The 26775-nt window shown below is 40.8% G+C and overlaps 1 protein-coding gene across 2 annotated transcripts in view; it reads right to left on the bottom strand.

Annotated features, from left to right (window-relative positions):
- LOC137340033 (G protein-coupled receptor kinase 5-like) overlaps window positions 1-26775 on the bottom strand; it is a 223412-nt gene that overhangs the window by 41236 nt on the left and 155401 nt on the right. For both annotated transcript variants that reach the window (XM_068002238.1, XM_068002239.1), the window contains 4 exons: window positions 13786-13886; window positions 4206-4298; window positions 1733-1796; window positions 1264-1404 (listed from right to left, as the gene is read on the bottom strand). In XM_068002238.1, coding sequence (XP_067858339.1) covers window positions 1264-1404; window positions 1733-1796; window positions 4206-4298; window positions 13786-13886 — 399 coding nt within the window. The remainder of the gene's footprint in view (window positions 1-1263; window positions 1405-1732; window positions 1797-4205; window positions 4299-13785; window positions 13887-26775) is intronic.

The raw sequence follows: 26775 nt of genomic DNA, 5'->3' as shown, positions 1-26775 counted from the left end.
TTCTTAAAACAGCTCATAGCTTTATAATTACTTTTAGAATCAAGAATAAGCGTTAGAAAAAAAAATGTAGTGCATTGCCAAATAACAGAAGTAACTGATTGATTAACCAAGGACTTTCCCCTTTCCTCAATCACAATATAATTAGTTTATACGACAAAGGAAGTATCATGAAATTTCTCCGGAGACAAGTTTTATTGTTTCTGAAGTACATCAGGCTAAAAGATCACAAAGTATCTTTCCAAAATTTAGCAGATTCAAGTCACTATTATAAGCTAGATAAATTTCTTGAAACATAATTTCATCACTATAATAATTCTTTTTCAAGAATGAATTTTTAAAAAATGAAGAGTTACACCTGAAAAGTTAACTTATCCTTTCCCTTTCAGTTAATAATCAAGCTGCTCTGCACTTCCAGCAATTTATACTATTTTGGATTTCCAGCAATTGTGTTTTTTTTTACATATCCTATTAAGCTGACCAATTTGTTTATAAAGACCGCACATTTATGAATATATGGTTAGAGGTATAGGTCATTCACTGCAAGTACACCTTCAGCAGGAAACCAGAGACAAATAAGAAGCGATTTTCCAGATTAATGGAAATTTAACTGAGTTCAAATGACAAAGGTTGACATTTCAGTACATGAACAGAACATGTTAACAGTTCCCAATATACAGTACCCCATTTAAAAAAAATAAACCCAAGGACAATGGGGTGTGATTTTAAACCCCAAGAACGAGAGGGTTGGGGGCAGGTGGGAGTTGAAAATAGTTGTTTTTTGGGTCGTGACCGCAACCCGGCTTTATTTCCGGGTTTAACATCGGCACGAAAAAGTACAGGCTTCTGAAAATTTTGCGGCTGTGATCCAAAAAAACAACTATTTTCAACTCCCACCCGCCCCCAACCCACCCGTTCTTGGGGTTTAAAATCACCCCCGATGAGTCAATTATTAAGTTAAAATCCAACAAAACATTAAGATGACAAGTTATTATTTACACATAGACTGATACCTGCATCATTTATATACTGCTGCTGTTGAAGAATAAAAATGTTCAGCACTATTACAAGACAGAGTGTTGGACAAACTGCACTCCCTAAGAGCTACTCCTGTAATTATAAAAGCATGAAGTACAAAAAGAGAACAATACAATATAAAGGTCAACACTCAAACACACAGAAAGTGGCTTGGATTCTGGACATCATTTCAGGACAACTATATACAATGGTCAGCACATCATATGGCAATAAATCTCAAATACTTACTACAAATCTACTGTTAACTTTTTCTAAAATCTGCTTTTCATTTAAAGCCATAGCTTCTCCTTTTCTCTTTTTTATTCGTTTTTTCTCTAACTTCTTACAAGCATACATTTTTCCTGTGGCTCGTACTTGACAGGCACAGACCTACATTTGAAGAAAACAATAAATATTTCTGTAAATTTTTCCATGCCTTTAGAACAGATATGCTGCTATAAGTCTTTAAATGGTATTTAATCTATAAACCACTCTCCTGAGTACTTTAATAATTGAGCGTGTCCTGTAGATTATGAAATTGCACATTTTTAGAATTTTGTCTAAGGCACTGTAGCAGTTAAAATACTAGTTAAAACATTTGAGATGAAATTATTTTTAAAAAATGTTGCTTCTAATAAATAATTTTTCTTGTACATAATTTTACTTTAAAAATGCTCAAGAAAAACCCAAGCAGAAACTAGTTGCCAAGATTGCTTACCTCACCAAAGCCACCTTTTCCCAGTACTCTGTATTGCCTAAATGTGTTTTTTGTTACAGCTTGTCTGAAAGAGAAAGACATTAGCAATGAATGCATATCTTTCCTTTAAGAACTAATGAACAGAAAAAAAGGTTTGGACGTAGATAAGTTCTAACATTTCTCCTTGCCTCCCCTCCTCTCAATAATATTAGAAAGACCCCACCTGCTTCTCCTTAAACACTTCAGCAATTCCAGGGTTAAAGTACCTCCTTTTCATTCCTTCCTCTCTCGGATTTTATTTATTTTCTAAAAGGATTACTTTGTGCAATGTTACATTTAGCATGTTCATCCCGAAACACAATTATTTCAACCATCCAACCATTAATAAGAACTATGCCTCACAACTAACATCATTGGCTGATGGACTAAAATATCTTCCCATAGTATAGCAATGCAGTTGGAAGGATCAACAGGGCACAGTCACAAAAGCAAGGTAGGCATGTGAATCTAACCCTATCTAACCATGTTACCTATTTATCCCATCATTTACTGAATTTATCAATTTGATTAAACATATTAAAGGTTAATAACAGGCATGTAATGTGTTCATCAGGGAAGGTCAATTGGCTAGGCTGTCAAATAATTCTAAAACATTATACAAACACATTTCTGTATTCTTATAATATCCCAGTCACTCTTTACCCTCATTTTTTATACAGTAAAACTGATGGAGAGATGCACTGCTACCCACAACCCGCCAGTCCCGTTCATAACATTACTGAAGTAGAAACAAATCACATCACACCAAGAGAATTCTAAACAAAACGTCTGCTTTTAAGCTGCTTCTAAACAGCAGTTTTAAACAAAAAGTACAGTTAAGGGATGAATGAGTCACATCTGTAAGTGCACAGTTATAGCATTTATAGCATTTAGGATTATATGACAATTTAGTAAATTATATTTCCCCTTTAAGTACTGGGGTATAATAGAGCTTATTTCACCTGGCTTTAGTATATACACTGTCAAAGTAAGCACTTTCCATCTGGTTTGATGTTGAAGTGTGAAGTTTAAAGCTTTAGCACTGGATCTGATTGTACTTCCACTACACTTATGGCACTCCTTAGTTTGCTTAAAAAGCACAGTCACTGTACTTCAAAGTAATTCATTGTACATGAATAAGGAGGTGCTACACAATGCAAGATCTTCAGCTGATCACAAATAACAAATGGTGAACTGGAAAAGCTCAAAAATGTGGGAGCATGGTTGGGTCGAAGTCAAAAGCCAAGCACTTCAACATTTGGAGGGAGGGAAACTAAAAAGAGCAAAATTCTTTGGGGTATTACATAAGAAATAGGAGCAGGAGTAGGCCAATCGGCCCCTCGAGCCTGCTCCGCCATTCAATAAGATCATGGCTGATCTGATCCTAACCTCAAATCTAAATTCATGTCCAATTTCCTGCCCGCTCCCCGTAACCCCTAATTCCCTTTACTTCTAGGAAACTGTCTATTTCTGTTTTAAATTTATTTAATGATGTAGCTTCCACAGCTTCCTGGGGCAGCAAATTCCACAGACCTACTACCCTCTGAGTGAAGAAGTTTCTCCTCATCTCAGTTTTGAAAGAGCAGCCCCTTATTCTAAGATTATGCCCCCTAGTTCTAGTTTCACCCATCCTTGGGAACATCCTTACCGCATCCACCCGATCAAGCCTCTTCACAATCTTATATGTTTCAATAAGATCGCCTCTCATTCTTCTGAACTCCAATGAGTAGAGTCCCAATCTACTCAACCTCTCCTCATATGTCCACCCCCTCATCCCTGGGATTAACTGAGTGAACCTTCTTTGTACTGCCTCGAGAGCAAGTATGTCTTTTCTTAAGTATGGACACCAAAACTGTATGCAGTATTCCAGGTGCGGTCTCACCAATACCTTATATAACTGCAGCAATACCTCCCTGTTTTTATATTCTATCCCCCTAGCAATAAAAGCCAACATTCCGTTGGCCTTCTTGATCACCTGCTGCACCTGCATACTAACTTTTTGATTTTCTTAAATCTCTTAAATTTTCTTAGATTCTTATTCTCACACATCTACTCATCAGCTGCAGAGCAGCACAGGCAGAGGCCTAATAAAGGGTTGCCTCAGGTGAAAAATAATATATAAAACCTAGGGTAAGGGATAAAGAATAAAATTATTTGAAAAATGTGGGCATCAAAACTGTTACACTTTTGCACTACTATAGTACTAAAAAGGATTAAACCTATAATTGACGGCATAAAAATTTCAATGCTTCGTGAAAATCTAATTCCATAACCTCTCAATAGCTAGTTTAATTATTGGCAAGTACAATGAATCTTCTCAAGTGTGGCACCAGTCTGTAGTTCCAGATCTCAAATTCTTCTAAGCGTTCAGTAGCTTCCCCTTGTTTCAAAAAACTGAAAATGCAAAGATGCAGCTTAGGAATTCTTAAGTTGCCTGTTCTCCCACGAGCCTTACCTTTCCAGCCACTTCCACTGGAGAAAGCGATCAAAATACATACTTTCCTGGTATTCATTAAATGGCCGCCCGCTGAGATAATCATGCACTGACCTGTTGTAGAACATAATAATAAATACAAGAGGAAAAAAAGGTTACTTAGTGAGAGCTTACAGGAACACCAATCTTGCAACATTCATAACAAAGACACTAACTGTACACTATTTCAGGTGTTACAGCAACCATCCGCAGTATCCTTTTCAATCCACTAAGTTAAAAAAAACTATCTGTAGTGCAGCTTTAATCTTTATCTTCCCTGATTTTTTTTGTTATATATATTATATATATATAAAAAATAGTACTCACCAAGATAAATAGCCGCTCAAAAATCACATTTTAAATCTGCTTGTTTTTTTAAAGATACCAAATTTCAAAGTTCTTTAAAATTAATTTGGGTCGACAGTTTTATTTTCTGGCAATCGAATTTCCCTGCCTGTTGGAGGCACTGACATTTTTTCTGAGCACATGCCAGAGGTTCTAGCTATTTCCCATATAATCTTTTTGGGCAGCACTAAGTGGATATGACATAAACTTTCATTTGGGAGGAATGGGATTAAGTTCCTGCAAATGATTATTGTGAATTCTTTTGGCTGTGTTTCGGAAAATTTGATGTCAATTTTGGTCTAACACATTTTTTCGATGTCTGATAATTTGATTTTGGCAAAATCAAATTGTACAGAAATATAGATTTAGTAATATCAGCACTCTCCCAGCAATGAATGTCATACCCCAATTCAGAGTGCTCTCTGTTGTAGTAGGTCAACAGTATATATTCAAGCTATAATATACCACAGATTCTTAATTCCCTTATAATTGTTTCAGAATTGCTACAGAATCTTATTATACCACTTGCGAATTATGTAGCTACAATTATTCTGCAATGATGACATCATATAAGCCTCTCAGTTTTTATTACATTTAAGTTCAGAACAGCCACTATCATTATTCAACTTAATGAAGCTATGACCCATTTGCACAAACTCATAGGTGGTACAAGAAGTGTAAGGCTGTAACTTATTGACAGAATTCTATTGGTGTACATATAGTTCAGAATGTCACGTAGCTACTATTGTGGCAAATTGAGACTGAGAGAATACGAGAAGGTCTAAGATAGGTTTAGAGTGCCTGTGTGTAAATGCACAAAGTATGGTAAATAAGGTTGGTGAGCTGCAGGCGCAAATAGCCACATGGGAATATGAGATAGTGGCGATAACGGAGACCTGGCTCAAAAAGGGGCAGGATTGGGTACTAAATATTCCTGGATACAAGGGGCATGATTTTGACCCCGAGCCGGGAAGATGGCGGGGGGGGGGGGGGGGTCAAATTGCAGATGGGAAACCCGGAAATATGGGTTTCCCGGATGGCCGTACGATTTTGAAAGAAGGACATCTTTTTTTGTCAGTTTGCTGTCCGACTGATCAGCCTGATTGACAGGCTGGTTACATTCGGATGGGAGACCAGTCAGAGAGAGGACGTGCTCAGGTAAGTCTGCAGTTAAGTCTTTGTTTGTATGGTTTGGGGGGGGGGGGGGGGGGCGGGCGGGCATGGGGGTCGTCAGTCATGGGGGGATGGTGAGGGATTGGGGGTCAGTCACGGGGGGGGGGGGGGGGGGGTGTCGGGATCGGGGGTCATCCATCGTTTGGGGGGGGGGGCGGAATTTGAGGATTGGGGGCCCGTGATCGTTGGGGGGATGGATGGCGGAGATCGGGGGTCCCTGCAGGTAGGCTTGTTGGGCCTGAGGGAAGCATTCCTGCTCCTCCCGGCCCACAAGCTGTGCCAGAAAGGCACCTATCTGTTCGACTCGGGCCTTCTCGCCTCTTTTCATGAGGTGTGAAAGAGAAGGCCCGGGAATCCTGGCCTCCCGGATTTGAAATCAGAAACTGTGGGAAAATGAAGGCCCGAACTCACCTTGAAAGGTTTTAAGGCCCGACTCGCCTCCTGGGAGCGGGTTGGTCGCCCGCCCCTCGTTCTGTTCCAGTGAAAACCAGAAACGGGTGGGTTGGGGGCGGGTCTGAAATGGTTGTAATTTTGAATGCCCCTCCCGCACCCAACCCACCCGTTTTTCACTTTTAAAATCGTGCCCAAGGTGTTCAGGAAAGATAGGGAAGGTAAAAAGGAGGGGGGAAATGGCAGTATTGATTAGGGAGAATACTGCATTGCTGGAGAGAGAGAGGATGTCCTTGAGGGGTTGAAGACAGGATCTATTTGTTTAGAGTTAAGAAACAACAGAGGTGCCATTACAATAATGGGTGTATTCTACAGGCCACCAATTAGTAGGAAGGATATGGAGCTGCAAATTTGCAGGGAAATTACAGAGAAGTGCAAGAACTATAGAGTAGTGAAAATGGGGGACTTCAATAATCCTAATATAGACTGGGATAGTAATAGTGTTAAGGACAAAGAGGGAGAGGAATTTCTGAAGTGTGTTCAGGAGAACTTTCTTGATCAGTATGTTTTCGGCCTAACGAGGAAGGAGGTACAGCTGGTTCTGGTTCTGGGGAATGAGGTGGGTCAAGTGGAGCAAGCGTCAGTGGGAGAACATTTAGGGAACAGCGATCATAGTATCATAAGCTTTAGATTAGTTATGAAAAAGGACAAGGGGCAATCTAGAGTTAAAATACTTAATTGGAGGAGGGCCAATTTCAGTGGATTGAGAACGGATCTGGCCCAAGTAAATAGAATCAAAGATTGGCAGGCAAAACTGTAATCGAACAATGGGTGGTCTTTAAATAGGAGATATTTAGGGGATGAAGACAGAACCTCATTCCCCAGAACCAGAACCAGCTATACCTCCTTCCTCGTTGGGCCGAAAACATACTGATCAAGAAAGTTCTCCTGAACACACTTCAGAAATTCCTCCCCCTCTTTGTCCTTTACACTATTACTATCCCAGTCTATATTAGGATTGTTGAAGTCCCCCATTTTCACTACTCTATAGTTCTTGCACCTCTCTGTAATTGCCCTGCAAATTTGCAGCTCTATATCCTTCCCGCTAATTGGTGGCCTGTAGAATACACCCAGTATTGTAATGGCACCTCTGTTGTTCCTTAACTCAAAACAAATAGATTCTGTCTTCAACTCCTCTTAGGAATCGGGTACTGTCTAGGTACATTCCCACGAGGGGGAAAGGTGGGACAATCAGAGCCAGAGCTCCCTGGGTGACATCAGAGATAGAGAGTAAGATTAAGTAGAAAAAGGGGGCGTATGACAGATGTCAGGTTGATAAATACAAGTGAGAACCAGGCTAAATATAGAAATTATAGAGAAGTGAAAAAGGAAATAAGAGGGGCAAAGAGAATATAAGAATAGATTGGCGGCTAACATAAAAGAGAATCCAAAAGTCTTCTAAAGGCATATAAATAGTAAACGGAGGGGTGGGACCGATTAGGGACCAAAAAAGAGATCTACAAATGGAGACAGAAGGCATGGCTGAGGTACTAAATGATTACTTTGCATATGTCTTTACCAAGGAAGAAGACACTGCCAAGGTCACAGTAAAAGAGGAGGTAGTTGAGATACTGGATGGGCTAAAAATTGATAAAGGAGGTACTGGAAAGGCTGGCTGTACTTAAAGTAGGTAAGTCACCCTGTCCGGATGGGATGCATCCTAGGTTGCTGAGGGAAGGGTGGAAATTGCAGGAGGTGCTGGCCATAATCTTCCAATCCTCCTTAGATGTGGGGATGGTGTCAGAGGACTAGAGAATTACAAATATTACACCCTTGTTCAAAAAAGGATAAACCCAGCAACTACAGGCCAGTCAGCTTAACCTTGGTGGTGGGGAAGCTTTTAGAAACGATAATCCGGGACAAAATTAATAGTCACTTGGACAAGTAGGAATTAATAAAGGAAAGCCAGTACAGATCTGTTAAAAGCAAATCGTGTTTAACTTAATTGAGTTTTTTGATGAGGTAGCAAAGAGGGTCGATGAGGGCAACGCGGTCGATGTTGTGTATATGGACTTTCAAAAGGCATTTGATGAAGTGCCACATAATAGGCTTGTCAGCAAAATTGAAGCCCATGGAGTAAAAGGGGCAGTGGCAGCATGGATATGAAATTAGCTAAGTGACAGGCAACTGAGAGTCATGGTGAATAGTTGGTTTTTGGACTGGAGGAAGGTATACAGCAGTATTCCCCAGGGGTCAGTACTAGGACCACTGCTTTTTTTGATATATATTAATGACGTGGGTGTACAGAGCACAATTTCAAAATTTGCAGATGACACAAAAATTGGAAGTGTAGTTAACAGTGAGGAGGATAATAAATATACTTCAAAAGGATATAGACAGGCTGGTGGAATGGGCGGACACATGGCAGATGAAATTTAACACAGAGAAGTGCGAAGTGATACACTTTGGCAGGAAGTACGAGGAGAGGCAATATAAACTAAATGGTACTATTCTAAAGTGGGTGCAGGAACAGAGAGACCTGGGGGTATATGTGCACAAATCTTTGAAGGTGGCAGGGCAGGTTGAGAAAGCGGTTAAAAAGCATATGGGATCCTGGGGAATATAAATAGAGGCATAGGGTACAAAAGTAAGGAAGTTATGTTGAACCTTTATAAAACACTGGTTTGGCCACAGCTGGAATATTGTATCCAATTCTGAGCACTGCACTTTAGGAAGGATGTAAAGGCTTTAGAGAGGGTGCAGAAAAGATTTACTAGAATGGTTCTAGGGATGAGACACTTCAGTGACATGGATAGACTGGAGAATCTGGGGTTGTTCTCCTTAGAACAGAGAAGGTTGAGAAGAGGTTTTATAGAAGTGTTCAAAATCATGAAGGGTTTAGATAAAGTAAATAAAGAGAAACTGTTGCCATTGGCAGAAGGGTTGAGAACCAGGTGTCACAGATTTAAGGTGATTGGCAAAAGAACCAACGGCGACATGAGGAAAAGCTTTTTTTACGCAGTGAGTGGTTATGATCTGGAATGCGCTGCCTGAAAGGGTGATAGCAGCAGAATCAATCGTGGCTTTCAAAAAGGAATTAGATAAATACTTGAAGGGAAAAAATTTGCAAGGCTACAGGGAATGGGACTAACTGGATTGTTCTTACAAAGAGCCGGCACAGGCTTAATGGGCCGAATGGCCTCATTCTGTCCTGTAGCCATTCTGTGACATTAAGACAGCTGCTTTGGTAACTAGCAGCTTTTAAATATAAATGGTAATTCCCATGCATCTGCCTCCCATTTGTCACCCTGTATGACTATTAGATATAATCAAATTTTTTAAAAGGCTGGTGTTTATATTCTTGGCACCTCACATTTCAGAAACTAGCAAAGATTACTTTGATCTTACCTAGCAGTGACAAGTGTTCTGAGAAATAAGACACTAGTTGTTCAAATGATGGAAAACACAATTAGCTTTGAGTTACTGTACTCCCCGTGCGAAGGCAAAAGGTTAAAGTGCTTTTGTACTTCATAAATAAATGTTTACAGTTGTTGCTAATTTACAATTGAAAGAGAGAAACTGCTAATTCACTCATATTACAGTGTTTCCTCAACCACATGCTGACTCAGCCCTAAAATAACATCAGATAACAGCTGCACATTTCTTCATTATAATTAACTACTTCGAAGTACATTGAAAAAGTTTTGTGTTCACAAACCTTCAAACCTGGGCATCTGTTTCTTGCACCTTGTATTCCAATTACAGTTATCTTAACTTACAATGACATATAAAACGTCACATCTACAGGACACCATCAGTTGTAGCTGAATTCTCAAACCTGAATCTGACACATACTTCAACCAAAAGAATGACTACCGATCCCAGATAGAAAATTGGTTAATTTACATCTCTATTCTATTTCCATTCACTTGTTTACTTTGACATTAAGCACTTTCTAGCAGTGCTGGATCTGGTTATATCCAACCATCTAGCAGATGATCAACATTCCATTTAAATACCAGAGAAAAGACTTGAGCTCCCTGTCAATATAATAAAATGGGCGCAGCGTTGGGGTTGTGCCATTACATGACATCCATAGAATTTGTAACCATAAAGTTTGATAAAGTACCACATAATAGACTTGTTAGCAAAATTAAAGCCCATGGGATTAAAGAGACTGTGGCAGTCTGGATACAAAATTGGCTGAGGGACAGAAAGCAGAGAGTAGTGGTGAACGGTTGTTTTTCAGACTGGAGGGAAGTATACAGTGGTGTTCCCCAGGGGTCAGTATTAGGACCACTGCTCTTTTCGACATATATTAATGACCTGGACTTGGGTATAGAGGGTAGAATTTCAAAGTTTGCAGATGGCACGAAACTCGGAAATGTAGTAAATAATGTGGAGGATAGTAACAGACTGGTGAAATGGGCAGACACATGGCAGATGAAATTTAACGCAGAGAAATGTGAAGTGATACATTTTGGTAGGAAGAATGAGGTGAGGCAATATAAACTAAATGGTACAATTTTAAAGGGGGTTCAGGAAGAGAGACACTTGGGGGTGTACATACACAAATCTTTGAAGGTGGTAGGACAAGTTGAGAAAGCTGCTAAAAAAGCATATGGGCTCCTGGGCTTTATTAATAGAGCCATAGAGTACAAAAGTAACAAAGTTAAGCAAAACCTTTATAAAACATTGGTTAGGCGTAAGCTGGAGCATTGTGTTCAATTCTGGGCACCGCACTGTAGGAAGGATGTCAAGGCCTTAGAGGGGGTACAGAAGAAATTTACAAGAATGGTACCAGGGATGAGAGACTTAGATATGTGGAGAGACTGGAGAAGCTCCAGTTATTCTCCTTAGAATAGAGGTGTTCAAGATCATGAACGGTTTTGATAAAGTAAGGAGAATCTGTTTCCAGTGGCAGAAGGGTCAGTAACCAGAGGACACAGATTTAAGGTGGTTGACAAAAGAGCCAGAGGAGACATGAGGAAACATTTTTTTACGTTTGGGAGTTGTAATGATCTGGAATGCACTGCCTGAAAGGGTGGTGGAAGCAGATTCAATAGTAACTTTCAAAAGGGAAAAAATTGACAGTTTATGAGGGAAGATCAGGGGAGTGGGACTAATTGGATAGCTCTTTCAAAGAGCTGGCATAGTCATGATGGGCCAAATAGCCTTCTCCTGTACTGTACCTACTATGATACTGACCCAGAAATTCCTGGCTCGCACTTGCACAGAAATTACGCAAAGATCTATATCGATTTCTGCACTGATCTTGCTGACGGGAACTTCTGCCAAAATCTCTTGCAGAGCTCAATTGGCTACACCGAAATGTAAAAACCAGCATAAACTACAGGCAAAGTAACATTCGACCATCTCCAGCAAGAGAGAGCATAACCACCTCCTCTATATATTCAATGGCATTACCATCACCAAGTCCTCCATCAACAACATCCTGGGGGTCATCATTGACCAGAAACTCAACTGAACATAAATGCCATGGCTACTAGAGGATGACAGAGCCTGGGTATTCTTCGGTGATTGACTCACCTCCTGACTCCCTAAAGCCTCTCTACTACCTACAAGGCACAAGTCAAGATGTGATGGAATATTCTCCACTTGCCTGGATGGGTACAGCTACAACAACACTTAAGAAGCTTGACACTGTCCCGGTCAAAGCAGTCATCTTGATCGGCACCCCATCCACTCCCTCCACCACCAGTACACTGTGGCTGCAGTGTGTACTATTTACAGGATGCACTGCAGCAACTCACAAAGACTTTGTAAGCAGTACCTCCTAAACCCATAACTTCCACCACCTAAAAGGACAACGGCAGCAGGTGCATGCGAACACCATTACCTTCAAGTTCCACTCGAAGCCGTGCACCATCCTGACTTGGACATGTAGCGTCATCCTTGCATTGTCACTGGGTCAAAATCCTGGAACTCTCTGCCTGACCGTATTGTGGGAGCACCTTCACCTCACGGACTGCAGCAGTTCAAGAAGGCAGCCCACCACCACCTTCTCAAGGGCAACTAGGGGGGTTGGCAGTAAATGCCGGCCTTACCAGCGATGCCCACATTCCGAGAATGAATTTTAAAAAAAATGCGGTGCCACAGTGGGCTGTTGTCTTCAGACTTGGTGCCTCATTCTCAGAGCCTCTTGCCTCTGTTGCTCCTCTTCTGTTATTATACAGATCTGGGGTATACCTATAGGAAAGGCTGCTCAGTTCTTCCGAATGTGGGAGGAGGGGGCACGGGGGTTCGAAAAATTTCAGGCGCACCGAGACTAGTAGCACTTTGGTTAAGCATAGATTAGGTCTCACCAAGAAAAAAATCATGAAGAAAATCACTATCAAACTGCAGAAGTGTCAGCTATGTTGATATCAGATGATTTTGGGCCATGCTACGCCGAAATGTTTGGGCGTATATCTATGACCAGTGCATTACTCACGTAAATCCAGGAAACTCATGTGAGCTGGTCTTTTACATGGGGGCGGAACTATGTAAATGAGCGGTGGAGGGTTTCGGCAGATGTATCTTGCAAGTGACGCAAACGATTGAGGAAATTTGCATGTAGTGATGTTTCAATGTAAAACCAGTGTAAATCAGTTATGTCCAAATTTCCTCAAAGAAATAGTGCACCACTGTTGAGCAGAAATCTTCCAGGAAATTCTGAACTATAATATATTTAGATTGCATGTTAATGATATCTAGGGGCAGATCATATTGATGCCAATTTTTTTTATCTTTCAACTCCTCAAATCCTGAAAATGAGACAAGGGAATTTAAATTAATGCTCAACTCAGAAACAGTATATAAATTACCTGTGACATGTCTAAGATGGTGCATTAGTGAGCATTCTACATTGCTGCTGAACAGCTTTCATTTTTGTGCTCAGGATTCCAATCAGTCTGGCAGCAGTGGTGATCAGTGATCAGGTATCACCAGCTAACTGAGCCCTCTGCTGGACCTTAGACTAGTTTTTGCTCTTCACTTTCAATCTGCTGTCTTAACTTTCATTGTCTATTCAAATCCTAGCCTCCTAGCCTACTAGTACAAGCTTATTTACAGTATTGTTAAAATTAGATATACCCTCCAATACAAACGTGCAGCCGATCCACTGAATAAACATGAAAACAAAGCACATTTTTGCTCCAACCGTTGCCTTTTGTTTCTATCGCTCTATCTGTCTTGCTGAAGCTAAGTTTTGAGTAGGCAGTGTTTCCAAGAATCACTTGGAAATAGCTTGCTAGGACATAAATCCTCTGCATTGTTCTGTAGTTTCACTTCTCTCTAGTGACTGACACTAAACAGTCAAAGCAATGTCTGTTCCAAGGAATCATCTGTAGTCTATCACATTGATAAAGCAGACACACTCTCAACATAAACTTTCTTATGACATTAAAGGGTTTCTTCACAATCTCACTACAATGCTATTAAATGCATGGTTTTGTTTTTAATCTATTTTCTTAAATGAATGACCATGGAGGGATTTGAATACAAATAGCAAGATGAAATATAATTGTCATCACAAGTTTCAATTTATGAGAAAGCAATTGCAGTAACTTGAGTCTTCTGTAAAATGAAGAGTAGAAATTAGTTTCTTTGAAGAATAATAGAGAAATTTGTCATTTGAATTTTTTACACTTACTTTACACAGTTACAGAAGAGTTCTTTGCATGCATTCATTTCAAGTTTTTCTTTACATTGCTGGACAATATCTTCGCTGACTTCTCGTATATATCCTGGGGACTGAAAACACACAGGATTTGAACATAATGAGCAAAAAATTACTTAAGCTAATCAGAAAGTCATAATCCACAGAGAAATGTTCAGAAATCTGCAAGTTAATTTCTACCAGTGCTAAGGAGTAAAATAAATACTACCTTTTTATTTTTTACCATCCTCACACATTATAAATTGCATACTGCACAACCCCAGAAACATTCAGCAATATTATTTACATAGATCAGCCAGTCCTTTGTTAATTACTTTTAAAAAAAGTATCTTGACTTCTTTGAAGCTGAATTCTGGAATAAATACTCATGAAAACAAACCATGGTTTCAACTGACAAAAGTAGTACACAACTTCTCACTAATTATTTTTTAAGATGCATGGTAAGATGGATTTTCCAGTTTGATTTCTCCATTTGATTTACCTGCTGGTAAATGGACTCATTAAAGTATAATCATTTTCCCCACTGATGTCCATGCAGGCAGTAATGAATTATTGCTATTGCAGAAACAGAAGGAGCAATTTTAACACTCTCCATCCAGCAGATTGGGAGTTAAAATCCTCCTCAACAAATGTAAATCAGGGTCCTATGATGTCATTTGGATTCCAACTCAATTTGGGAGGAGAGCATCCACCATGGACGCTCCGCTCAGTAAAACCTGTCAAAAGAGCCAGAGATGACATAAGGAAATATTTTTTTTAAACTCAGCAAGTTGTTATGATCTGGAATGCACTGCCTGAAAGGGTGATGGAAGCAGATTCAATAGTAACTTTCTTGAAGGGAAAATATTTGCAGGGCTATGGGGAAAGAGCGGGGGAATGGGACTAATTGGAAAGCTCTTTCAAAGAGCCGGCACAGGTACAATGGGCCGAATGGCCTGCTCCTGGCTGTACCTACTACGATGCTAGCAGTTAAAAAATTATTTTTGTGGGGCAAGGAGGAGTGGGAGTTTAGACCGCTGCCAACTCGGGCTCCCTACCTCCCTTCCGACCCGCAAAAATCCTTCCATCCCGTGCAAAGTACCTGACTGCCGGTCTGGCGGACTCTGGGCCACCCAATCTTCACAGGCCCAAAGTCGGCGAGTTGCCTCTGGACGCGCATTTCAGGCGGGCAGCTAGCCAGCACAATGTTAATGAAGCTTGGCCATTAAAATGGACCAGGCCTCCCACTGCAGCTCTTGGGGAGGTAGCCCTCTGGCTTTCTGCCAGAGTGTTAAAATTCCCCCTACGGTATTTGGAGGTGGGACAAGGGAACTACTGCCACGCTCTTACATTTTCCAATCTTTGCACACTACTGCTGATAAGGACAACTTTAACACTATAAAATTAGCTTTATATCATCTGTACAGATACTTTTCTGAAGCTTTGTGCTCAAGGCAAGCAAAGTCATAATTGAAATAGAAATCTTTACTACTTTAGACACAAAGTCCCACTATTTACCGGGAGGCAGAGAGGGATCGGGGCACGTGTCAGCAGCCGGCAAACCCGGAAAGCAGAGGTCCTGTCGAATTTGACGGCAGGACCTCATTAGCATTTTTTAAATTCCATTTCCCGCCTAGCAGCCAGTCAGATAGAGGGGCTGGCCGGCTGCCGGGCGGGAAGCCTGCGTGGTAGAAGGCCGCAGCCGGGGACCACTGGGGATGGTCCCCGGCAATCGGAGAAGATTGGGGCATGATGGGGGGGGGGCCTTGGAACGAGACAGCGAGGAAGGAGGGAGGGAGGGAGGGAGATCGCAGGGTGGGGGGCGGGGGGTCCGAAGATCGTGGGGAAGAAGGCTGGTCGCAGAGGCGTCTGAAGATCGCGGCAGAAGTTATGCTTGAGGGGTCGGGGGAAGTTCTCCTACTTCTCCTGGCCCACAAGCAGTGCTCTAAAAAGCAATTACCTGCTGGATCTGGCAGCTCCAGCCTCCCTTTAGCTGGTGGGTTTCCCAAGCCCTAGGAAACCCAGCCTGCAGCCGTTAAATTCAAATGGCTCCCAAAATCTGAGGAACGGAACCTCATTTAAATATTATAATCACAGACCCGTCTCTCCAGAACAGGTTACTCGGAAGCCCTCAAACCCACTGCAGTTAAGCCGGAAGTAGGCGTGTTCGTGGTGGGTTGGGGTCATGTTTCTCATTTTTACCAATTTAACCCGACCCTCCCCCGCCTGTCTTGGGGGTGTTAAAGCTCCCCCCCAAATGTCCACATCAAACACACTCAGGCCAGGTATTGTACCACTAGCTTCAGAATACAGCTCCCTATACTTTGTCCCAGTACTGTGCCCTATCCTTAACTACAGAAGAACACTTCTTCTATGCAGTGTGATTTTTCTCACCAGCCATCTTTTAGACACACAGAGGTGAGATTGCCTATTTATGCCAAATTAAAGGTAGTCTCGTGCTGTGAGCATGTACCAACTAGAAGCTGGGTTAAGGATATGCCAAACTCATTTTACATAGGACCATTGCAATCAGCTGAGAGAGGAGACTTTTAACCTGGCTGGTAGCAAAATCAGGTCCCAGAGGTTAAAGGAAGAAATGTCCTGATAATTGCACCCCTCATACCCTTTCATATATTCTGTTTTCATTTTCATTTGGATTTGGTTAGAGACCAGTCGTCAGAAGTTCAGGACCCCAGTCCTGTGTTTTTTTAATCAGCATTCAGGGGAAAGGGGAAGAAGAGAGAAGAGGTTTGAAAATAAAGATAATATAATTTTTCTCTATCCAGTCCGGTGAGTCCACTTTCTGGCCTCAGTTTGCCACTGGGAACTTTCTACTTTTTTGATCAAATAATGTCAGAATCTATCTGAGGAGGTCTATGCTGTGGCCACAGCGAAGAATCGCGTAGACCTCCTCAGAAGACAAACACGGGACACAACCAACAGAGTACCCTTCGTCATCCAGTACTTCCCCGGAGCGGAGAAACTACGCCATGCTCTCCGCAGCCTTCAACATGTCATCGATGACGATGAACACCTCGCTAAGGCCATCCCCACGCCTCCACTACTCGCCTTCAAACAGCCACCCAACCTCAAACAGTCCATCGTTCGCAGCAAATTACCCAGCTTTCAGGAGAACAGCGTCCACGACACCACACAACCCTGCCACGGCAACCTCTGCAAGACATGCCAGATCATCGACACAGATACCACCATCACACGAGAGGACACCACCCACCAGGTACATGGTTCATACTCCTGTGACTCGGCCAACGTTGTCTACCTCATACGTTGCAGGAAAGGATGCCCCGGAGCATGGTACATTGGCGAGACCATGCAGACACTGCGACAACGGATGAATAGACACCGCGCAACAATCGCCAGACAGGAGAGTTCCCTCCCAGTCGGGGAACACTTTAGCAGTCAAGGACATTCAGCCACCGATCTTTGGGTAAGTGTTCTCCAAGGCGGCCTTCGAGACACACGACAACGCAAAATCGTCGAGCAGAAATTGATAGCCAAGTTCCGCACCCATGAGGACGGCCTCAACCGGGATCTTGGGTTCATGTCACGCTACACGTAACCCCACCAGCAAGGGAAGAAAAAGTTATCTGTTTTTAATACAACTGGAAATTCTCTCTCTCTCTCTCTCTCTGCCTTTCGGGTCTCTTTCTCTCTGTCTGTGTAATTTGACACATTGTGTATTCAGCATACTGGGACCTACTGTTTTCCGTGGCTAACCTATCTGAACACCAACGACACCTTTGATTGGTGTGATGGTGTCCCAGCCTAAAATAAGATATGCGATTTGAGAACCTCTCATTCACTACTCGCCTGACGAAGGAGATAATCTCCGAAAGCTTGTGATTTTAAAATAAAATTGTTGGACTGTAACCTGGTGTTGTAAGATTCCTTACATTTGTCCACCCCAGTCCATCACCGGCATCTCCACATCACAGAATCTATCTGTACAGAGAACTAAACATTCTAATATAGGGCTTACTGGCAGACGTTTTGGTAATGGAGCATATCTCCGTTCTGAGGAGAGCTTTCAATAGTCACATTTTAACCTGAGTGTTAGGAAACAAATCCTTATTTAGCAGACAAAATAGTCAACAATGGTCATAAGATTGAAGGCAACAATTCCGATTTGGTGGTGATGTGAATGGGACTGTTACGCCATGGGCGACAGGGTCAAACTGACAGACGCACCTTTTGTTTGGTTTTTGTTGCTGTACAGTCCAGGCAAGATGTAGGCCTCAATATTAACCCCCCAGCACGAGCAGGAGAGGGTCGGTTGGGGGGGGGGGGTGGTGGTGGGGGGAGAAGCTAAAGTTTAAAAATCAGGGAACACATCTCCAACCCGTCACGTACGTGCCTGCCGCCATTTTTAAAGTGGCGGGTTGCGAGGTGTGCGCATATCCCGTCTTGGAGAGGTGGGACACTTCATTATCATATTTAAATCAGCCTCCTGCCGCTGGTTTTCCCGCCCAGTTGTTGGGCAGGAAACAGAAGAAAATGTTAATGAGGACCTACCGCAAATATCAGCAGTACCTCTGCGTCCCCACCCCCGCCCCCGCCCCGCTACCACACTCCCTCACACCCTCCCCGTAAATATCAGGGCCATAATTTTTGCAGAACTGTACATGAATGGAAAACATTGTATATTGTTGTCATTATTGGCATTGAAAAGTTATTTCTTTAGACTTGGGGGAGGGGGATGGACATGGGAAGATTTCCTCTCCTATTTGCAGTGAAATCATCAATTCAAGTACAAAGTGTAAGCATACAAGTAATGAAGAGATAAATCTTGATGGGGACACTGAAATGTTGTGCCCTAGCTCTATTCATTGACCTGTTGTCCTGCTCATCATTGCATATTTTTTCTTGGTACGATCCAACAACAACTTGCATTTACAAGGGACTTTTAACATAGAAAAGACACTTCACAGCAACTTAATCAGACAAAAAATGGATACAGAGTCAAAGAAGGAGATATTAGGAGGGGTGATCAAAAGCTTGGTCAGATAGGTGGATTTTAAGAAGAGTCTTAAAGGAGGAGAGACGAAAAAGTTTGTGACCAATGTAGGTCTGTGAGCGCAGGGGTGATGGATGAACGGGACTTGGTCCGAGTTAGGATACGGGCAGCAGAGTTTTGGATGAGCTCAAGTTTATGGAGGGTGGAAGATGGGAGGCCGGCCAGGAGAGCACTGGAATAGTCAAGTCTAGAGTCTAAAAAAGGCATGGATGAGGGTTTCAGCAGCAGATGAGCTGAGGCAGAGGCAGAGACGGCGATGTTACAAAGGTGAAAGTAGGCAGTCTTGGTGATGGAGTGAATGTGATCGGAAGCTCATCTCAGGGTAAAATAGGACGCCAAGGTTGCGAACGGTCTAGTTCAGCCTCAGACACCGACAGTCGAGTGAGTGCAGACATGTTTCCACTGCATGGCAGTTGAATGTCGGTATGTTATACATGTTCAAACCGTCCTTGCTTAAGATTTGGTGAATACCTTCAATTTTGGTCAGACGGTGAATCAACCTGGATATCTGCCTGTACAATAAGGGTAGAACCCATCTTCATAAATCTTTGAATTGAAAGATATCAAACTATGAGAGAATCTAAATATATTCCAAACTAAAGAAAATTATTAATTAGTATTGCATTGCATGAAACAATTTTGGAGCAAGAATTTTAGTTTTCATTTACAAATAGCTACAATCAAATGCTAATAATGAAGATCAAGTGGATTTTGCAAAGTTAACTTTGTAAATCATTTAAGTGATATCAAGTGTATATAGATGCACAAAGTTCTTTATATTATTATTTATAAAAGGAACCAAATGTTGAATGAGAGGAAACCACATATCAAAAGTTGTGAAAATCTAAAAGTATTCATAAGTTACTGAGATTGTACAACTGCACTTGTGGATACATTTGTGTACAATCATGCACATATTCGATTTGTAATAAAGTAGAGATAGATATCCAATATAAAATATATTCAGTCCTCAATTTTCAAGTCATACATTCTATTCTTATTTTTATATATTTTATTTTTTTATAATTAAGTAGATAATTTGTGAAACAGAGAAATTTGAGTTGGTTGGAACATAGGAGCTTCTCTGCAACAGAGGTTAAGAAGCTGGGACTTGCCAATCCAAGGCGCTGCAGTGCACCACTGGTGGGAGAGTGTGATTACAACATAACAAGTTCACATAGGCAGTTTCCATTAAGTGGTCTCCTGCCATATTGGGTATGGGTCCGGACTTTAATGCTAACTCTGTTATCAGATGTTTGCAGATTCGAGTCCTATCCTGTTCTTCTTGCACGTTTGGCAGTTTCCATTATAAATGTGGATTTAGGAGTTTATATGGAAAAAGTTGACACAAGAGTGTGACAAAAATGTGACAGCATATAGTAAAGTTTTGTAGATTGGAAATGCTCACAGACTGTGTGTGTATGTGTGTGTGTGTGTGACACATCCTGTCACCTCCTTGTAACACTTCAACCTGACGCTTATAAACAAATTTCTTATATTCAAATTACTTACATTTTTGCAGTGGAAATTGGCTGATATTCAAATTCTTCCAGTTACTTTATTCAAGCTCGATGCAAATGCCTTACAGCTGATGGTTTTTCAAATTAATTAATTAATTTTAATTTATTAATTGTAATTCAGTCTAATGCAAATTTGTTATCAAGCAGAAGACAAACCAAATAAATTGCTCATAGAATCATAAAAATTACAGCACAGAAGGTGGCTGTTCAGCCCAACGTGCCTCTGCTGGTGCTGGTTCTTCAGCTGGAACTATTTACGCTTATTCCCGTTCCCTGCCCTTTTCTATCCTTCCTTTTAAAATATTTATCCAATTCCCTTTTAAATGATGTTACAGTCTGTCTCAATAGCCATTTGTGAGAAAGCATTCTGTCCTAATAACCCTTTGTGTGAAGACATTTCTTCCCACTTCCCTCTTTGTTCTTCTAGTGGTAATTTGAGTCTATGCCTCCTCAAAACTAATTCACCACCCAGCAGAAACAATCTTTTTCTATTTATCCTCTTAAAACCTTAAATAATTTTGAAAACCTCTGTTAGATTCCCTTGAACCTTCTTTGTTCAAGTGAAAAAGCCCCAGTATGTCAAGGCTTTTGTCATAACTATAACCTCTCATAACCGATATAATTGTTGTAAACCTTTGCTGTAGTTTTTCCATGGTTCTAGTATCACTTCCTAGTTGGGTGCCCAAAACTGCTTGCAATACTCCAAGTGTGCCTAACCAATATGCTATACAAATTCAACATCACTCCCTTGCTTTAATATTCAATGCCCCATGAATATAACCCAGAATCCCATTTGCCTTTTGATCCACTGTTAAGCATCTTACAATTTATGGCATACTTCCTTTCACAATTCTTTTTTTCACCTAAAATGCACCACTTCACATCTCACTGCATCGGCTACCTTTCTGACTACTTTGCTAACCTACGTCATCCTGAAATCTGCATTCTTTTATTCAGTGGTCTGTAACGTACTCTCAATATGGCAACAAATCCCTTACTATTTCTCAACTGAGACAGACTCCTGAGAATCACCGTCAAGAAGAAATTCCATTTCCATAGCTGCAATTATGTCCTTAATGAATAAAGCTACCCTACCATCCTTTAATTCTTCTCTGAACATTTTATAGACGGGAATATTTCATTTTCAATCTCGCCCTGGCTGAAAGCAAGTTTCCATCAAGGATGCAACATCATGTCCCGCCATTCTAATTAGTGGTTCTGGTCTCCCGACTTTATTTCTCATGCTAAACACTGCTATAATGATCCATCCATCACTTTTCTCTTCAAGATAGACCTAATGAACATAAAATCAAGGATGAGAAGCTAACCAGGAGAGCTAAAATAGAAAATGATGTTAGGAGTGCAGGGAATATTAAAAAATGTCTAGCATTTCTGTAAGTATACTCACAGGAAAGAAGTCAAAAAGAAAATGGTGGGGCTGCTGAAAGGTCCCAAAAGGAGACATGATATCAAAAGACCAAGGGATCGCAAACATTTCTAAATGTGGACACAGAAATTTATAAAGGAAAAAGTTGATGGGAAGTGCATAAACTACCTACGTCACAATGATTACCCCCTCCTGCCAATGGTGTTGTCGCAGCGTCTCAGTTTTGCAACTCCCAGTTCTTTAGCACGTACTGCCGAGAAACATCTATGCTCTATCCAACTCTACATCTGTTTTCCTAATTGCCATATGTTTTCCCACTTAAAAATAAACATAAAATCAAAGTATTTAATAAAAATAAGGGCAGAATAGATAACTTTAAAATGCCAATGAAATTATGTCTGCGCACCATGGTCCAATTATCCCTTGCCCTCTAATCTTGCTTCACCCGAATACAACGACTGCCCGTGTGCAGTGCTTTGGGAGATCAACTAGTATGAAATGAATTGGCCATGTCCTTGCCACTATCTTTATGGAATCATTATAAATGGGAGTGCCCAAGGATTGGAAAGTAGCTAACATAACATTAATCTTAAAAAGGAACACAGTGGAAACCCAGGAAGCTGAGACCAGTCAGCCTAACGTTTGTTGCAGGTAAGGTATTAGAAGGCCTCTGAAAGAGGCGATAATGAAAAACGTGGATCGGTATTCTACGTTGAAAGGAAGTCAGCACGGATTTAGGAGAGGGAGGCTTTACTCATTACATTTACTGGAGCTCTTTGAGGAAATGATGGAACTTGTTGGCAACAGACATTCTGTGGATATGAATTTGATTGCGGCCAGGTGTCACACAAATGAATAGTCCATAAGGCAGGAAGGCATGGAACACGAGGCAAGCTTCTGAGGTTGACTGGATTTTGGTTAAAACAAATAAAGCAAAGGATATTTGTGAATGAAGTTTTGTTGATGTGTCAATGCTAGCAGGGTGCCACAGGGATCCCTGCTGGGGACAGAAACAAAGCTGTCTAAATTTACAGATTACATCAAATTAGGAAGTGTTTTCAAATACAGAACAGACAAACCAAACACACAGGATCTCAATAGGTTGGGAAGATGGGCTGAGAAGTCGAAAATTGCATTTAATATGGAAAAATGTACGGCTGAGAGACTAGGGAAGGAAAATAAAAAATGGGAACACAACACAGGAGAGGAATCTGATAGTCACTTAATCCAACAGCATAGTGTGCAGCAGCACTGAGGCAAGCTAAGTGGATGTTATAATGTGTAGCCAGAGAGAGAGCACAAATGTCAGGATGCGAGTCTGCAGAAGGCACTGGTACAAGCAAACCTGGTATACTGTGTACAACTCTGGTCACTGTGCTACAGCAAGAATATCCCGGTACTAGAGGCAGTATAGAAAAGGGGAACCAAACTGATTAAAGCATTTGAGCTATTTAGAGAGGTTGAAGAGCCTGGGATTGTTTACTGTGGAGAAGAGAATGCTCAGGTGAGATATAATTCAGGTATTCAAGATTCTTAAGGGGACAGATATATTGAACACAAGTAGAAGCAGGGAACACAGGCCCAAGCTTAGAAGAAGGTGCATAGCCTTGATTTAATTGGGTTGAAACTGGCATTACTAATTGGCCGCCTATTATAGAAACCACCTGACTTTCATTTCTATTGAGTTCAACACGTAACCAAGAAAATATCTAGAGTACATCACAACTCATGTCACATGAGAACCAGGAAGAAAAAGACTGGGGTGTTCTAACTCCTGTGGAAAAAGTGAGTGAGATATAGAGATATCACGTGAGTTGCAGTTTCTAACCATGCTTTTGTGGAATTATACAACACAAAATTTATAAATAACGTGAGCGCCAACAGTGGAGAAAAATATGCATCAACATTTTTTTTAAAATCAGTATTTTAAACCATTTAACAAAATTCTGAGCTAGCAGTGGCGTTTTTTTAAAAATTGCTGAGAGGGACTAAAATTTCTACCACAGTCACAGGAGATGTTGTAGGGCTTTTGATGCTGACCTCAGATACTATGGCTACAGTCAGTCAGCCACTCCCAAGTCCATGATCAATGATCACTTGCTAAGGTGCTGGACACTGGAGACTTGACAGTGCTCATGAATAACTGAGAAAATGAGCACAGTTTTGAGGAGGAAGGATTAGGGTTCCCAACCCTCCCGCTTTCAGGGGGAGTTTCCCGGAATGGGCAATTGGTCTCCCGAGAGCTGCTGCTGGCCAGTCGGGAGAAACGGTCCTTGTATGGGTGATTTGTGCATGCGCAGTACCCTGGCGGTCGTGGCTTGCAGTCACATTTACATTGTCTGGGACCGTTGGTTACCCCGCTAGTCAGAACTCACTGCATCCTTAACGGTTGTGAGGATGATGGCATCACGGCCAACGAAAATCGCCTGGAAACTGTGAGTCCTGATTATGGAGGGAGAGAGAAATCCAAACCAGGGACGGGGGTGGGATCGGGGCGGGGGGGGGAAACAAACTGGAGGGAGGGAGAGTTCCTTTCGGCCTGTGATGTGCGCTGTTGTATAATGTGTTTTACTATGGGAGTCAGAAAGCTTTGGTGCTGCTCTCTGAGATCTGAGCCTCATCTCCCTGAAGCTGGGCATCAGCGAATTTTATTAGTTTTGGTTTTGTTATTTTTGTAAGTTGCCAAGTATTGTAAAAAGTTGTAAAATTGTATGAAAACTTTAGTTAGAAGTTACTTATATCAATAATGTTTTTGTTGTATTTACTTGGTGTTTCTCATTGCAGTCGATACTGTAAGAAACATCACAGTTTTTAATTAAAACATTACTTATCCTTAAATCTTTCTATTTTTTGTGTTCTTTGATTTATAAATTATGTTTCATCTCACTATAAAACGAAGAGTCAAATATTTTATTATGGGCTTGGTTCTACTGAGGCACTCAACTAAAGTAAATGCAATAACATTTGCAAACAGTGGGCAAATGTCATGTGATGCAATGTCACATGATCAAATCTCCAGGATTACATCAAACCAGAGTTGGTAACTCGAGGAAGGATACACATAAATACCTTAAGTTAATATTGTAAATCTACTTTGGGAGGTAGAGCAGTAGATAAATATTTCATAATGCATATAATTGAGATTTTGGGCCAGGAGGAAAGTTACTTGCATCTTGAGCAAATTTTGTAAAGTAGTAGATAAACAGTATTACAAATACATAACAACTTGTGGGGCCTGTACCTCTCGGTATTAGTAACGACGTACATTTTCTACCTTGAGTAGGTCATGTGATATATTGCTTCAATAGATTTGCTACATTACAGTGATGGGTGAACTGCTATCATGGTTAAGGTGTAGTAGCACCGTGGTAAACAGCAGAAACTGCACTCCAGGTCTTGGACCAGCCATGAACCTGTTAATTATTTTTTAAAATTGGAAAATTAAACTATGCTCGCACAAGTGCCCAATGGAAAAGAATGTTTACAGAAATTCTTTGGGAAATGATTCACAAAATAGTCCAAAAGTAATGAGAAGCACAAACACATATTCAACTGTCAACTGTAAGTATTTATTTTTGTGAGTGCATTATAAGCTTTATTTAATGTTGATCTCTCTTTTCCACTCCCTATAGTGTCACTAACACGCAGATGAAACAAAGACATTTCAGAATCACTACAGTATGAAATCCAATTAGTTCAAAAATAGTTTAAGTTACTGATAGCTTTGTCAAGTAATAAAAGCAGCATTAGAGGGGCAACTTCGTGTTCAGCTAGACAATGTCAGATATTGAATGCTTATTTTTAAAGACAACCCACAATCTTATTTGAAGAAGGCAGTAATTCAATTACCAATACACTGAAGAGACAACTAAGTCAATCTTGTGACTATATAATCAATTGTGTGTGTATTCATTCTCCAAAGTATTTATGCAGTCTAATGACAAGAAGTCAAAACCCAATAAAGTGACTTGAAGTTTCTGAGGTGACAGTGCTTATGTCTACATGGCACAATTTGATGAAAATCCAGCAATTCTTTTTTTAAGTTTTAATATCTTAAGTTTGTGATAGGGACCCATGGGAGATACATAGGCAGTTTCTAATGTGCTTTATTTGGGGGAAAAGACCAGAAGCTAGGGTTCTTTTTTCAAATCACACACATTGGAAACTCCCTAAAATATAAAAACACATGTGTGAAGTTTGGCCAAAATCTGATAAAACATTAAATCCTTATTCATCTCAATTTTCATTAACAGATATAACAAAATGACAGATAGATGGGGAGCACTGTAGTTTGTGCTAAGCTTTTGACATATAAAGATTTAAAATCTTATTTCACTATTTTAGAATGGTCCGAGTAGAAGTAAAGAAAGAACTTGCATTCATATAGAGCCTTTTACATTCTCAGGATGCCTCAAAGTGCTGCGCAGCCAATTAATTACTTCTGAAGTACAGTTACTGTTGTTTTGTAGGATAAAGTACCAGGCAATTTGCACACAGCAAATCCCAAAAATACCAATGAGATGAATGACCAGTTAATATATTTTGGTGTTGGTTGAAGGATGAATGTTGGCCAGTACACCAGGAAACTCCATGCTCTTCTTCAAAAAAAAGTGCCATGGGATCTCTTTTACTTCTACCTGAACAGGCAAGACAGGGCCTCACTTTAACAACTCATCCAAGAGAACTCTTCTGATAATGCAGAACTCCCTTAGAATTGCACTGAAAGTGCCAAACTAGATTATATGCTCAAATCCTGGAGTGAGGCTTGAACCCATAACTTTCTGTGGCAAGAGTACCACCAATTGAGCCAAGCTGCAACTTGGTGATTGAAATCATCGAAAATCAGAACAAAGAACTCATGATAAATACGTGATTCAGATTCAAGGTATTAGAACAGGAGATGTCTTTGGTTAATGTTATTTGACATGCTCTAGTAGATGAGCAAATCAATGAATTCTTACGTACGTGAAATGTTAAATTCTACATACAACAGTGAAAGAGATCAATTGATAGTCTTGGGTTCTATGAAATTAACACTGGCC

This window comes from Heptranchias perlo, chromosome 21 (assembly GCF_035084215.1).
Source record: "Heptranchias perlo isolate sHepPer1 chromosome 21, sHepPer1.hap1, whole genome shotgun sequence".
Taxonomy (NCBI): Eukaryota; Metazoa; Chordata; class Chondrichthyes; order Hexanchiformes; family Hexanchidae; genus Heptranchias; species Heptranchias perlo.
This window is presented reverse-complemented; position numbering and strand designations above follow the sequence as displayed.